Raw genomic sequence first — 15,887 nt, 5'->3', positions numbered from 1 at the left:
TTTTATTCTGTTTATATTTGTAACACCACTTTGAGTCCAATACAGTATTGCTGCCAAAAAGTAAACAAGGAAAACAAAATAAAGCATTTCTAGTTTTGCAACCACAAAGTCATTTAATTTTTTGATACCATTCACTGTTGAAAGACCTGGTGTGTTTTTTATTTTTACTTATTCCTTCTTGACTAATAATAATATATGGAGTTGTACGACCTTTATTTTTTATTTCTATTTTTTCATGTAAAGATAATTGAGAAAATATAATTCTCTTCACATCTTCAGCAGTGAGACTTGTCATAATTCGGCCTTGTATCTATAATAAATAAATAATTATGTTATTTTAACAGAATAAAATAAGATTTACAAAAAATAGTTCACCATGAACACGCGCCAATAATAAACTTGATATCTCACAGAAATAACGCGTGCAGGAATAAGATACACTGCCCAAGCGGCAGTGTCTGAATGACATAACATGCAATGACAAGTGCCACGAATACTGGCTTTAGATCGCAGTGCTTTTGTTTCGTGTAACGATAATTGAAAAAATATAATTCTTTTCATATTTTCAACAGCGACATTCATCATAATTCAGCCTTGTATCTATAATAAATAAATAATTATATGTTATTTTAACAAAATAAAATAAGATTTACAAAAAATAGTTCACCATGCACATGCACCAATAATAAACGTTTCATATCTCACAGAAATAAGGCGCATAAGCATACTAAAAATACACTGCCATCTGAGCAGTTACAGTTGGGAATGACGTAACGTGCAATGACAACCGCAAACAAATATCGGCATTAGATCGTAGTGCATTTGTTTCATAATCTAAAGCATTAATCGAACAATTTCCAATTATTAACTATTCAATCAATGTCAAAACATAAGCTGTAACCTTTGACATGTTGTACTGCATTTATATAATGTAAGCATTGTTATTATTTATAAACACAGACAAAATTTAATTTTTTCATTTTTTCCTTGGGGGTGCTGCAGTGTCACAGTGCTTATGTACGGGCCCCCCACTGGTAAACACCCTCAAGTGGTAGATGAATTCCACTGGTGGCACACTCAGGATTTAATCTTGGGGGGGGGGGGGGGGGGGGGGGCAAGCACTCAAGATTTAATCTTCGATTCCCGTCATGACGGGAGGAATCATTATATGAACTTTTTCATTTGAAGGTGAGTTAGCCGATCTCATACGGAGGTAGCAAGGTTTTTTCTCCCAGAAATTCAGGTTTTTCATCCTGCATACAGACAAATCGGCCCTTCAGAATACACAATTTACAGACAAAAATTACTAGCTGTGGTGGTGGTGGTGGTAAGTGTGGGCAGTAGATGGCATTGATTTATATAATTGGTAGTAGAGGTTTGGTATAGTAGTGGAGATGGAGAGTTGTACAGTGGGTGTCCAACGAGTCTTCAGACTCCTTGGAGGTGTCACGAATAACAATAATAATAATCTTCGGGGAGGGCTAAGTTGAGTAGACGATTTGAGAATACACACTATGCATTGCATACGACCTATGACTGAGCATCTGCAGTGATTGCCGATACATGATAGCCGTGATCTCCTCTGGCCCTGTTTGGGCAGACTGAGTGATACTTCGTTCGCCTTGTGTTCACAGCGGCTATGATTCCCGAGAGCTATAGGGTATTCCCATAATTGCTAATTCATAAGTAGTATAGAAATAGAAGACACAACATAAATTAAAAAATGAATTTTAATTAGGAAAAGGTTTTTGGAAAATTTTCTAGTGTTTTATTCCTTTTTCTTTTGGAGGGGGACCACTGAATTTCACTGCCTAGCGTGAAACATCTCGCTGTTTATTGCATGAGTGAAATCTGGGCCATTGCCAGATTAGATCGCACCCTGAGGCAAATATTAAATATTGCCTCTGATGGATTATAAGATAAATATATAAGAAATTCTCCAATTGCTATTTTGTTTTTATTACAAGAGAAACATTAATGCAAAAGGATTACATAATAATATTAATTAAATGTTTGCTCTACAGGGATATTGCACAATAAAACTGGCCTCTATTGATATAGTGCTAGACCAACAATTTTTCTTGGGTCATTGCTGTTCGCAAATAATTTTTAATCAGTTTAAGTTGGAAATACTTCATTTCGCACTTGTTCCTGTTAGCATACCGATGGTGCCTACTGCAATATGGCTGAACAAACGTCCTTATTAAGCCACGCTGAGAGGCAGGCTGCCTCTATGCTACACCCTGTCGACAGTACTGCATGAAATGTCATGAAAAGCTCCATGTTTAGCCTCTAGCACTGGTTTGAGACTGTTTGAATAATTTTTCAAATTAAAAAGAAAAATGTACCGATTGAAATCAATCGTGAGCCACATGGGCAACTTCTTGTATGTGTGTCCTAAATTTTATTCAATTTCTTAAATGCGAAGTTAATGCAATACACCATTTTGAAACATTTTTTCCTTTGTAAATGGAATGGTTCAATAATAATCGACCATGCCTTTTATTCCCAAAGAAAGTAGGTAAGACCATTTTAGTCTTCTCACTTTTGAAGGCTGAAGTGAAATCAATTATCACCTGCAGACAACAACAAAATAAGCTAGTCTAAGACTATCGCTAATTTTATATGGCATCTAGTGAAGAAAGTATGGCAATAGTGCACCCAGAGGGGGGGGGGGGGAAGGGCTACCCCAAAGTAAAAGGAAAAAACACTAGAAAATTTTCCAAAAATCTTTTCCTAATTAAAATTCATTTTTTTATTTATGTTGTGTCCTGTTTTCTATTTCTGTACTACTTATGAATTAGCAATTATTGTAGATGCTCAGTCATAGGTCGTATGCAATGCATAGTGTGTATTCTCAAATCGTCTACTCAACTCCTCCCCAAGATTAAATCCCGAGTGCACCACTGGAGTATGGCACACAAGCATTGCCATCTCATGGGCCCTTAACTGTAACACAATATATTATTGTCTGAAATAGCATGAGTTCTACTGCTGTCAATTTTCTTGAGTCATTCCAATTTTTATATCAAATGAACAATTTACTACTCAAGCAAAGTGACCACAGTAAATGGTTTAATTGATACAAAAATTGAAATAACTTGACAAATTTATGGAATCTGAGTGGTGCTGTTTGGAGACTGAGTGGTGCTGTTCAATCTCCACTGGCAGCTAGTAAGAGACAGCTGGCCCAAGGATATCACTAAGTTAATCGCCATGGAGTGAATAGACGGCTAACAAGTGCTGCCACCTCATAGCCCCTAATCCTAACACAATATTTTCTAATGTCTGAAAATAGTGTGGGTTCGACGGTCGATTTTCTTGAGTTTACGGGACGAAAAACCAGAGTTTCTAGGATAAAAAAAAAAACAGTTTGCCCATGCCAGAGATCTACTAACTCGGGAACCAGTCGAAAAAAGGCTTAGAAAATGTTCCTCTAGTCGGCAACTAAACTTGAACCAAAGTCTTCGTTCATGTGGTCAAGCGCTGTGGAGTGCAAACGCCATATTCAGCTCATTTTCAGGGCCGGCTCTACCGACGGTGCAAGACATGCATTTGCACATGGCGGCAAAGTTGGCATAAACTATACGAAAAATAAGGGAGAAGGGGCAGCAAAATATGCTACTGCATGGGGCAGCAAAATTCCTAGGGGCGGCCCTGCTCATTTTAAATGTTTTTATTAGTGGTATTATTGCCAGTGTGGTCATGACATTGGAATTTCAGAGGACATCTGATATTCTCAGCAATAAAAAACATTACATTACAAACAATTAAACAATAATTAAACTATTGCTGAATGGGCACTCTAATCTGCAGTTTATCCATTGCATAAATTTTAAAAATCTTAAAATATATTTTATGAAATATGCTAATAACAACAAAAATTAAAACAGCCAATTTTACAGTGTAAAAATGTAATATAACATTTACATTTTAAATCGTCAAAATGTACAGTACTATATATAGTATATGTAAAACAGGCTAAATATGAAAATTGAGTTCACGAAGTTATTTCACTTGGTTAGACTATAAATTATATATTTAGTTTAATCCTTTATCCAAATGTAAGCAAACAAATTTTCAGCTGAAGTATCTTCAGGACTGGGGCAACTCGTGGCAAAGGTGGATAAACTTCTCATCACTTGCCTTAGTATCCCATAATGCAAAGCACATCTCCTTGCAGACATGTATAATGCTATGCATTATGGGAAGGGTCACTACCCAGACCGGTTTCACCCTTTATTGAGGTCTCTTCAGTGGGAGCCAGACCCGGAAGTGATACCAAGGTTGAAGCAATGCAGAAGTCATATTTCCATATACGAGTTGCCAAAAGGTGTCACACCTTATTATTAAATTACTCTGGATTAGAGAAAGATGTTGGAAGTTATTTCTTCTTATATGACTTCTGCATTGCTTAAACCTTGGTATCACTTCTGGGTCTGGCTCCCACTGAAGAGACCTCAATAAAGGGTGAAACCGGTCTGGGTAGTGACCCTTCCCATAATGCAGAGCATTATACATGTCTGCAAGGAGATGTACTTTGCATTATGGGATACTAAGGCAAGTGATGAGAAGTTTGTCTACCTTTGCCACGAGATCCCCCAGGCCTGACGATACTTCAGGCGTAAACTTTGTTTGCTTACACTTGGATAAAGGATTAAACTAAATATATAATTTATAATGAGTTCACGAAATTTTAAGTATGCATTGATATGTTTCGAAGTATGCTCTACTTTATACACAAAACTGTGTGTAATTCTTTAAATTAACTTTTAATTTCGGGATATTCATATATTCAGTTTTTTTCCCTATTTTTCCCCTTTATTACAAACCCAGCTTAGATTATATTGGACAAAACTTTCTACTTTTTTTTTTGCCATTTTTATTTATTTAAGAAGACTTGTCAGTCTGATTTCGCAACCACATAAACCAACGCAATAAAGCAATCCCATAAGAATGAAATAATAATGAAGTTTGATATAAAAGGTAGAAACAGCAACCGCCTTCTAGCACAAACAAGTCTCGTGTTTCTAAAAGTGAATTCCGTAGGTCGCTTCCTACTGACGTTAAAACATAAACAAGAAAAAAGAGAAAGTTTAGGACATCTATTTTCATTTTACTACGTTATTTGGAACTTCGGAGCTTTCCCTACCACATGTTCTTTCTTTGCTGGAGCACAAAAGGTTTATGCAGTTTTCACGTATCGATCGTTCGTTCGCTAAAGAAATGTCTCCCGTGAGATTGGAAGCAAACCAAGCTCTTAACAGCAGCAGAGAAAAATCGATTTATCTCTTCCACATGCAGAGAAACTAAATATGAAAGGCGCTGCTTGAAAACAATTTTCCATCTAAAATATATTTAATAGTGATAGAAAATTTCTCACCAGAATCTAAAGTTTTCCCGATGACTTCCTGAGAATCTGGTCCTGCGCCAATAGAATTAAACGCTTTTACTACAACTCCGTACATAGTTGATCTTTGGAGACTTTTAATTCTGAAACGACCTTCGTGATGAGTAGAATCAACTGTATGATACACATAACTCTGTGGACTATCGTGAACTTTATATCCCACGTAGTAGCCTTGTAAAATACCATTTCGACCAATGGACGGTGGAGGCTAAAAATAAAATCATTAAACAAAAATGAATATAAAATGAGATTTGATTCAAAACATGTTTGAAAATCTGCATTTAATTTCTTAACCATTTGAATTTTAAAATTTCTTAACCTATTTTACAGCAGTGTTTTTTTTTTTTTCCGACCCAAAATCTACTGCTCCAGATAATAATAAGGTCCCAATGCCTTTCTTAGGATGGTAAACACTAAAAGCTATCTTGCTTTTAATGTTTATTATGATCAAATTATAGCAACTGATCTGATAAATAGATTATATAAATCAGCAAATTATAGCAAGAAAGTCTGACTGACGGCGTTTAAAATGCGTACAAAAAAAAAAAAAAAAGAAGAAAACTCCATATCCACTGTTTCTGCACAGATGTGCGTGTTTTTTTCATACTCACCGCTTCTTTGAAGAAGCGATATTGCATTCTGTTTCAATAAGTGTTAACTAATAAAGTTAAGCCTTGCTAGTGCAGAAACGTTGTGTTCATAACCATATATATATATACACTGAAATTAAAATGATAGTCCTTTATATTCAAACAGCAAAAGGGCAAAACGAGGAATAATGCAAATGTATGTTAATTTTTATGTTAATTTACTACTGATTGGATGGAATAGCACAATGCATTTAACACTACGTCGTAACTTTGTTTTAAAGAGCTCAGACATATTTTTGACCTCATCCATTCAATCATTTTGAATGGATGAGGGTGCGGAGCCTCCTCTTTATATCTTTTATTCTTCAACAGAGATCGACTAACTGATTGGTTGTTTTAGATTACGCAAAATAGCTTATTTTACTATTGTCTGAAAAGGCATAAATTTTTCTATTTCGACCGTTGTTGAACTAAATCGAACTCAGGTATTTCCAACCAAGGGATCGTCCTTAATTGATGTCACGTGTCTGACCTCTCCGTTCCCCTCAAGAGATTTGTTACACTTCCACTCTCCCATGTGAAATCAATTTTTTTTAAAATGTAAATAAAGTTTTGTATTAAACTTAAGATAAATTTATTTTTACGACTTCAATACTGTATTTATTGAACTTAATATCAATTCTGTTTATAATTAACAGTTCGTGTATTTTTAAAGCATTTTAAAAATATATTAAGATGCTGTGTTTCAGAAAAACCGAAAATTTTGTAAGACAATGCATCAGCTCTATGAAGTGACATCACTCTAGTTGCATCCCCTTCCTTGTCACAATATCATTGTTTACGATTTCTTATCCCCCCCCCAAAAAAAATCATAATTTTCCTCTTATTGGGTAAAGTAAAGTATTTTTTTCACTCTCTTCTTAAGAAACTCTAGAAACTTTTACCAATCATATAAAGCATGTTCAAATTGAATGAAAGGTTCTGACAACCTATACAGACTAGCTGAAAGTATATTTATACAGTATAAAGGGCCATGCATCGCCCAGAATTACTTTATAAAGTAATAAGAAGATATTCTGTATCATTTATTTTATTTTTAATAAAAATAAATCTGATTCTTTTCTTTCTCCAAAGAAAGTAGCCAATACATTTTTTTGCCCTAACTTTCGGAAATCAATTCACTACTCGGTTATCAAAAAATCAGTAATCGGCTGATCTCATCATCGTAGTTGGCTGCATTCCTTACCGGTGTGCTTAGACGAAAGGTGAGCGAGAAATACAGCTGACATTCCATGTTCTCCGTCCGTATTGTGTTCTGGCGTCGATTTTTCTGAGGTCTGGGGTTAAAAAAATCCCTACTTACGTACGCCAAAAAATGAAGAGGAAGCCTAAAAAAGGATTGATTTCATTGGTATTGCATTCAATTCTATTCCGTATTATCATTCTAGTCGCAGACTGATATCAAAACCTTTTGTCGTTCTATCCCCAGGGAAGTTATCACGAGACTACTATGCGGCAAATACGTGTATATTGATTTGCTCTATCAATCATATTTTGACGACTCCTTCACGAAGCCGTGTTAATCTCTGAATGAGGAATTCAATAACTAGTTTCATGATTTTTAAAAGCCAGAAGGGAATTGGCAAAAATGCCTGTGAAATTTTATTTCATACTGATGTAGAACAACTTCCGCAGTTATATTGCGAAGTTGTTAATACACTAATCAATTGAAATAATAAAACTGCCTGCTCTCTTGATAAAATGAAACAAAATTTCATTAAAGCTTCGGGATTTTTCTTTTTAGTAAGTTTAATTCATTCGTCTTGTATTATATTAGACGACCATAATTGACCTTTGATTCACTTTCGTATTATCTTTTACTTTATTCTGAATATAGCTTGGGCTTTCCTTTTGCCCTTGATTATTTTCGTATTACTATTAATTATGACAAGTATTGATAACACCCACTTTATCTGAGTAGAAACCAATGATATTATCCAGAAACTGAATGTTTGCAGTGGCGGTAGATTCAAGGGTGGAAAGAGAGGAGCTGATCTTTCCCCTCAAGAGAGGAAAATGATACTGCAAATTTCCAGTTAAGGTTGCGATGAAGATCAGATGAGCTTCGGACTCCTTGGAGGTATCAGGAATAATAATAATAATAAAATTCATTGAGTATCTCAATGAATGTTTCTCAAAAAATTGCTATTGTTCGGGAAAGATACGAAACTATAAACACTGATTTGGTGGCGGATGGGGACAAATGAGAAATATTTAAGTTTTTCAGTAGTTCTTGTTTTATTCATGTTATTTACTTTTATTATTATTATTAATAGCGTTTATTTGAAATGCTACTTTTTTTTTTTTATTCCAACTGATTCATGAATTAGTCAATCTTTAGCAGTTTTAGTTCTGTCAGAAGAAAGTCGGATTTTTAACTTTGAAATTCATACAAATCAGATGTGGAGCATACACTATATTAAAAACACAGAATATACTAATTAGGGTTGGGAATGCGAAATGGTGGAATTTTTTTTTTTTTTTTTTGCCAAATTCTCGTATCGTTATCCATGCCTATCTTCTAAAACGACTTATGAAAAGTTAGGGCTAAAGAATGCAGGCTGCTTACATTGAGAAATGAAGGCGTAGAACACATCCAATTTGCAGTTAAAAAAAAAAAAAAAAGCAGCTTACCTTCCATGTGACTTCTAAGGAAGATGAACCAACGGCCTCTACAAAGACATCTGTTGGGGCGGCAGATGGAGCTGATATGAATAACAGTAATTTTAATGTTTATCGTAAACAGCTATTCAATTGATACACAAATTTAACAAATAATCTGCAGTTACACAATAACTCTACCTTCTTCTTTGGTCATCAGTTGACGTTGCTGAGATAAATCACTGAAGCCAACACTATTCTCTGCTAAGAGTTGGACAGTATATGAAGTGCCAGGATGCAAGTTTTGGAGGTAAACTGAGGATTCAGTGCCTAAAAGTTTGAGCTGATGCAGTTGTTTTCCCGTCTCTGAAATGAAATACACAAAATTGAATAGCAGGCGATCCAAAAATCTTTGTATATTTTGCTACTGTAAAATATGTACAGTAATTATGTTTTTAAACCAAAGAGAAAGTCAACGCTCCCTATTTTCTGGAAAGAAGATGCGAAAAATTTTGGTGAATTACTTTCATTCTGAAATATGCAATCCTAGTTATGAATTGATTTTGAAGACTTATGTCTTGAAACAGGTACACATAATTTAGCTTCACACGATTTGTACATCAGATAGCATTATAACTGTTTGAAACTTAACATATTTGAAGAACAATCAGAGAATGTGCTGGTTGATTGGTGATTTGCTACAGTAGAACAGTATCTTATGAATACATAAACCGCTGGTGTTAAACCTATGGCTCTTCACCTGGGTACCAGCGAAATTAACAGCCACATGCTAATTGAAAATTACCAATACTATATTAGACTTATAATGGATTATAAAGAAATATACCGTATCTTATTATTTTCCTTATGTTTCAGAGTTTTCAAGTGAAAATTCTGAAATTTTTACCACCCACCCATTAACTAAATTAAATGGCAAAAATTGCATTCCTTGTTTCTTAACAAAACGAACAAAATAGGCTAAGTATTTTGTTCTTTTAATAGTCATCCCTCGACTTACTTCCGTTCGAAGATACGTCCATGATCCCATAATGGAATAAATAATATCTTCGAACAAGACGCAAGCGAGCGTAAAGTAAAAAAGTTTTTATTTAGCAACAATGCAGTGGCAACAGCGCATTCGGCGGCAACCTCCCTCGACAGTGGGCATTTGGCTTCAACAGTTCCTCTGTTGATTGTGTTTGAAAAATATGTTATTTGTGTATTTATCGTTAAATATTTCGTGATGTTTTGTGCAACATGGCCCCTACACGCCCAATTAAAAAACCTAGTGAAGAATCACAGAAAAAAGAGGCGAGCAATTGATCTTGAAACGAAGTTGCTAGTTCAAGGATAGTGATGAAGCTATGACAAGGTTCATCAGTGATTGGAAAAGCTACTTCTATCATGCATAGAGGACCTGAACCAAAAGCGTATACCTCCTAGCACTATAACCATAATCATTAAGGCACTAAGTCTCTTCAACATGTTGAAGGAGGAAAGCAGGGCCCGATTACGACTGCGAATTCAACGCTTCTTCCGGTTGTTCATGACATTCAAGCAGCGTTTCGCACTACATAATGTGAAAATGTATGGTGAATCTGCAAGTTCCGATGAGAAGGCTGCCAAGGAGTTTGTGGAAAAATTGAATAAAGTTATTACAGAGAAAAATTATTTGCCACAGCAAATATTTAATATGGATGAGACCTCCTTGTTTCGGAAAAAAATGTCCGAGTGGACAATTCATCCACAAAAAGCTAAAATCTATGCCTGGTTTAAAAGCTCTTAAAGGCCGTGTTACGATTCTCTTAGGGAATAATGTGACTGGATATAAACTGAAACCATTTGTGATATGGCACAGTGAGAATCCACGAGCCTTCAAAAACATTAGGAAGCATACTCTTTATAATGTTTTTAGCGGAGATATAAGAAGTCGTGGATGACTCAAAAATTGCCTGCGGATGCCTTTATCAACTATTATGCGAGTGAAATGGAAAGCTATTGTGTGAAAAAAAATGTAGAATTTAAAAGTTTATTAATTCTAGATAAAATGCTCCAGGTTATCCGTTTTATATCGGTGATCTTCACCAAGTTCAATATCATGTTTCTCCCTCCAAACACTACTTCATTGATCCAACCGATGGATCAGGGAGTTCTAGTAGTGTTTAAGGTTTATTATCTACGAAGAACTTTTTCACAAGCCATTACTGCCACTGAAGGAAATGATCAGACTCTCATGCAATTCTGGAAAGCATTCAATATTTATTATGCTATTAAAATATTGCTGCGGCTTGGGACGAAGTGACCTCTCAATGTATGAGTGGCATATGGAAAAAGCCATTGAAAATGTTTGCGAACGATTTTGGAAGTTTTGAAAAAATGAAGACCTTTGTAAATTGAGTGAAGAAATAGTGGGCCTAGCAAACAACCTGAATGAATCATGACGACATAGAGGAAGGGTCCCTGAAGAGTTGAACGAAGAATTGGTCGAACTGGAGGAACAATGTGTTGCAGAAGGGGAAGAACGAGAAAAGAAAGAGGAAAAAGAGAAACAAGGAGGGGTAGTTAAACAATTCACAGTGAAAGGTCTTGCAGAAATCTTCTCCGCAGTTAGTGATGTTCTCAAAATGGTTGAAGCCATGAACCCCAGTGTTTAACGCTACTTACTTGTAGAAAGGAAAGTACATGATGCGTTTGCTTGCTATAAACAATTATAATGAAAAGAAGAAGAGAAATAAGTACATTGGACATTTTCATCACAAAAAAAAAAAAAAAAAAAGGTTACACCAGAAGGTCTTCCAATAGGGAAGGTAATGGAGATATGATTGTGGAGGAAGATTTGGGTGATTATTCTTCTGTTTTATAGTGGCAGTAACGCACAGTATAGTTTTATAATAAGGTTTAAAAATTAAAATGACAGTATACTTATTACGGTTAATCCCTAACCCCTATAACTCTGTTGATTTAATGTATCGACTTAAGTCCAAACCGACTTACTTCCTTCCTGATGGAACGGAACTCCAACGTAAGTCGAGGGATGACTGTATTACCACATTAGGTTGGATAATATACAATGTACTCGTATATTATTCAACCTAACATGCATAATACACCTATATTATGTAAAAATATTCCAAAACGCTTAGTATCAATCCATTTAGTAGATATAAACCATATCGAAATCAACCAACAATTTCGGAATTTGGTATAAGATAAACTAATGGGCACTTTAAAATTATGCACGCGCACACACACACACAAATAATAATACGATATATATACACATATAGTGACTCAATCAATAATATTCGTTGAGATTTGGGGAGAGAAATAAATCAAAAATAATCTCTCTCTTTTTTTCTTTTTTCTCGAGGATAAAATAGATATTTCGAATGAGTATCTTTGCTCATTAATACATATTTCTATTAATGAACAAAGATACTTTTTTTTTCCAAATAGTTTTATGAAGGAAAAATTATTTTGATTTCCATCAAAGCGGGAGAGTAAGAAAACAATATTTTTTTATAATTGGGAAAAATAGTAATCCATAAGAATCCGACCTTGGATCTCTGAAGTTCTGCATTTTACTGAAAAAAAATAAGAACCCAATGTCGAAAAAAACAGTTTCGTAAGATTGATAAGCCTAGAAGTTTTAATGAAAAAAAAAATAAAATAAAATAAACATCATGCAGATTTATGCTTTTTGGGGGGTTTAAAATGATTAATGAATCACGAACTATCAAAAAGTTTTTATCTGTGGTGAAGAATGAAGAAAGACACTAACTGAATGTACAATTGCCTACATTTCAATGCCTAGATGATTTAACTGCCTGATTGCAGAAGACAAATATCAGTTAATAATTCTCACTTCCCACGCCACGATTAAGTGAACATCGATGGCAACAAAAGAATTGCTGTTATAAAAAAAAAAAAAAAAAAAAAAAAAAAAAATTGGGGATAACTGAAGTGATATTAGCGCATTTCACGACGCATAAAATTAATATTAATACTACTCGATATCAGACGTAAGCATCTGGACTCTGCAGGGAGTCATTCGTTATGCATCTTATTACGACGCCTTATAGCCCACTTCACAAAAAAAAAAAAAGAAAAAGAAAGAAAAAAAAGCGACTTGTCAGAGTTTCCTTCTGACTTTTACATCATAATCTTATGCGATCTTGATCTTGCCGACCCGACTGGACAAGTGAATAACTTCTCTGCTTACTAACCACATGACTTTACAGATGTTTCTGAATGGTTTTAGATGTCTTTCAAAAATTCCATGTTTGGTATCTGAGCAGTATTTCCAAATTATGACTTATAAAAAAAAATGGCTTGGGAGTATCTATTGCTAAACAATTCTTCGAAATCGAGTCGTTTGTTTTAATAGTTTAGTAATATTTCAGATTCTTTCCGTCACAGTAAGAAAAAAATATTTGTTTAATAAATTTTTTTTTTTTTTTTAAATTTAATTTAATCCATTATCCCAGTGAAGCAAACAAAGTTTGCGCCTGAAGTATCTTCAGGACTGAGGCAACTCGTGGTAAAGGTGGATCAAGCTCTCATCACTCCTTGTCTTATTATCTCCCATAATGCAAAGCACATCTCCTTGCGGACATGTATATTGCTATGCATTAAGGGAAGGGCCACTACCCAGACCGGTTTCGACATTTATTGAGGTCTCGTCAGTGGGAACCAGACCCAGAGATAGTGATACCAAGGTGGAAGCAATGGAGAAGTCTTCTTTACCTATACGAGTTTCCAAAAGGTAAAAAAAACCCAACAATATTTCTTCTTGATTCCATGACATGGTTTAAATCCAATAAAGAATGCAAATAACATTTTGTTATTGTTGTTGTTATTTAGAACATGATGACACATCTAAGACCAGTATATTTATCGGTTGTCTCTATTCTCTGTCTCAGTTTTTTGCCTGTTTTTTTCTGGGGTAAAATATGAATGTCCAGGAGGATGAAATCTGCTGCGTGACACTAGCACCCATCTTTCGAAAAATATGTTCTCCGCATCTAAGAAGGGAGTATACTATGAAGGCACGCTCATTTTTCCTCTGCACACAAGACTGAATTAAACAGTATACACTGTTAATAAGAGAAGATTTCATGTGTTACATTTATATATATATAAAATTTGTAATATTAAAATTACCTTCATTTCTCCAGTATCTGATATGATAATTTACTACAGGATTATTAACAATGGGAGGAGCCTGCCAAGATACTCGAGCGGTTCTACTTGTAATCTCTGTTATTCTTACGGCTCGTGGAGGTGAAGGAGGTTCTGAATAAAAATAAGAAAATGAATAATCTCTAGTATTATAAAACGAATATCAAGAGCAATAAATAAAATATATAACAAGAAAAGAAAACAACTTATAGAGTAACTATAAGCAGACGGTAATAGGCAAAGGTCATTTCTAAATGACCTTCACCGATGAATAGAATTGAACCCACTCTTAATCATAAAGACTACTTTAGTAATAAAACTCTTGAAATACAGTATTTTTGAGAAAATGTTAACTTGCAACTCATCACCTATTGAAATGTGATTCATTTACCAATTATATTTAATTGGTAATTGATTTAATCGATAATTTATCAATTAAATCGATTTAACATATTTAATTGATAATTTATAGTAAATAAAAGATAGAGTATCATGAATTTGACACTATCTTTTCTATCTAAATCCACTGAAATATTGTTATTAAATAAAATCATTGAATCAAATTACTTCCACCTTTTTCACACTATAGAAAGAATTCTCTAAACCTGTCTTATCCACATGAAGTTTCACAACCGATTTCAAAAAGGTAGTTTTCAAATAACGTGATTTATTTTATGCTCCCTACCTTTCTCCTTGGACTCATCTATATCAGAGTTCTTAAACTCAAATCGGCTGCCAGTTGTATTCTACTGTTATGGATGACCACGCACTCCACTGGTATTTTTATCCTCGAAAAATTCTCTGATAAATATGATGCAGTATGTTGAAGAATTACGGCATTTAATGAACGAAGGGAAATGAAAAGTGAACCTTCCACAAACATTCAAAAGCTGCGAGCTATATATAATACTCTGCGATCTTGGAAGCAGCAATCGAATTGCACCATCACACGACAACACCGAAGTAATAAGCGAGGCATCAATCAAGAGTATGTCATCTCAAGAAAAATCCAATTTCCGGATGATATTCATGAAAAACTGTACGGCAAGTTATAGTTATGCTGAGTGTAGTCATTTTCATTCTTTAATATAGTCTTCGAGTGTTTTACTTGTGAAACAGTTTTACCAATCTTTACACGATGAAGACAGGTTTAATAAAACTTCTCTTCAGCGAACAGAAGAGAAGTTTAATAAAAGTTCGATGTACAACGTGGAAATACTATTACGGAGACGTTTAAAAGTTAAATCTTTGTGACGGTTTAACGGATGCTAGAGAAGAATGGTTATACTTGTAGTATTATTAGAATTGTTTCAGAGGCTTGTGCTTTCTTATCGAATGCGCCAATTCTGTGTATTGCACTGATGTATTACCAAGTATTCAGAAGAAATGTGGGATGATCATTAAAAAAAAATGGCAAAGTGCATACATTTTGGTCAAGAAATTGTATTACGCAATAGAAACTGGGCTTCCACAAGTCTAGTAGTTTCTATTACACGATATACTCATCAAAATAGAGCATATTACAAACACAATACGCTATCTCTCTCTCACCATTGTTTGTGGTGAGAGAGAGAGAGAGGTGGGGGGGGGGTGAATAGGTAGTGTTCACATCTGTGTTCTCATACGGCCATCGCTTCGCTTTACATAGTAGTCTGAAGAGAAACCAATGAAACCAACGTAATTCTCATTCCAAATATACAAAATGGGCATCACATTTGGAATGACGAAGAGATGGGAAGTAATTGTCGAAATAAGACTGAAACTGTAGAGAAGTTCATATCACAGTTCTCTGGAGACACATGCAGTGAGTCCTGCAGACGTCGCTAAACAGTTGGAGGACTGTTTAGCGACGTCTCTGCAGTGTTTAGTCTTTCGAAGTTGTGAATTCTTCTAACCTGATATGTAAACCATACCGCATGAACAGTATTTTTAAAATATCCGGATACTTCGGGAAGGAATTTTTAAAAAAGCTTTGTACTTTCTGAATTGATTTATAATTATAAAGAGATTCTGAAGTCCACGAATAATTTAAGATAAAAACAATT

At 34.7% G+C, this 15,887-nt stretch overlaps 1 protein-coding gene across 1 annotated transcript in view; it reads right to left on the bottom strand.

Moving 5' to 3' along the window:
• The window catches only part of LOC150094731 (cell adhesion molecule Dscam1-like), a 158,163-nt gene that overhangs the window by 85,092 nt on the left and 57,184 nt on the right, over nt 1-15,887 (bottom strand). The window contains exons 7-10 of the mRNA XM_090411652.1: nt 13,825-13,956; nt 8,863-9,027; nt 8,695-8,765; nt 5,384-5,618 (exon numbers count right to left, since the gene is read on the bottom strand). Coding sequence (XP_090267778.1) covers nt 5,384-5,618; nt 8,695-8,765; nt 8,863-9,027; nt 13,825-13,956 — 603 coding nt within the window. The remainder of the gene's footprint in view (nt 1-5,383; nt 5,619-8,694; nt 8,766-8,862; nt 9,028-13,824; nt 13,957-15,887) is intronic.

Source organism: Typopeltis vanoorti, chromosome 21 (genome assembly GCF_054136105.1).
Source record: "Typopeltis vanoorti isolate ZY-2024b chromosome 21, IOZ_Tvanoo_1.0, whole genome shotgun sequence".
Taxonomy (NCBI): domain Eukaryota; kingdom Metazoa; phylum Arthropoda; class Arachnida; order Uropygi; family Thelyphonidae; genus Typopeltis; species Typopeltis vanoorti.
This window is presented reverse-complemented; position numbering and strand designations above follow the sequence as displayed.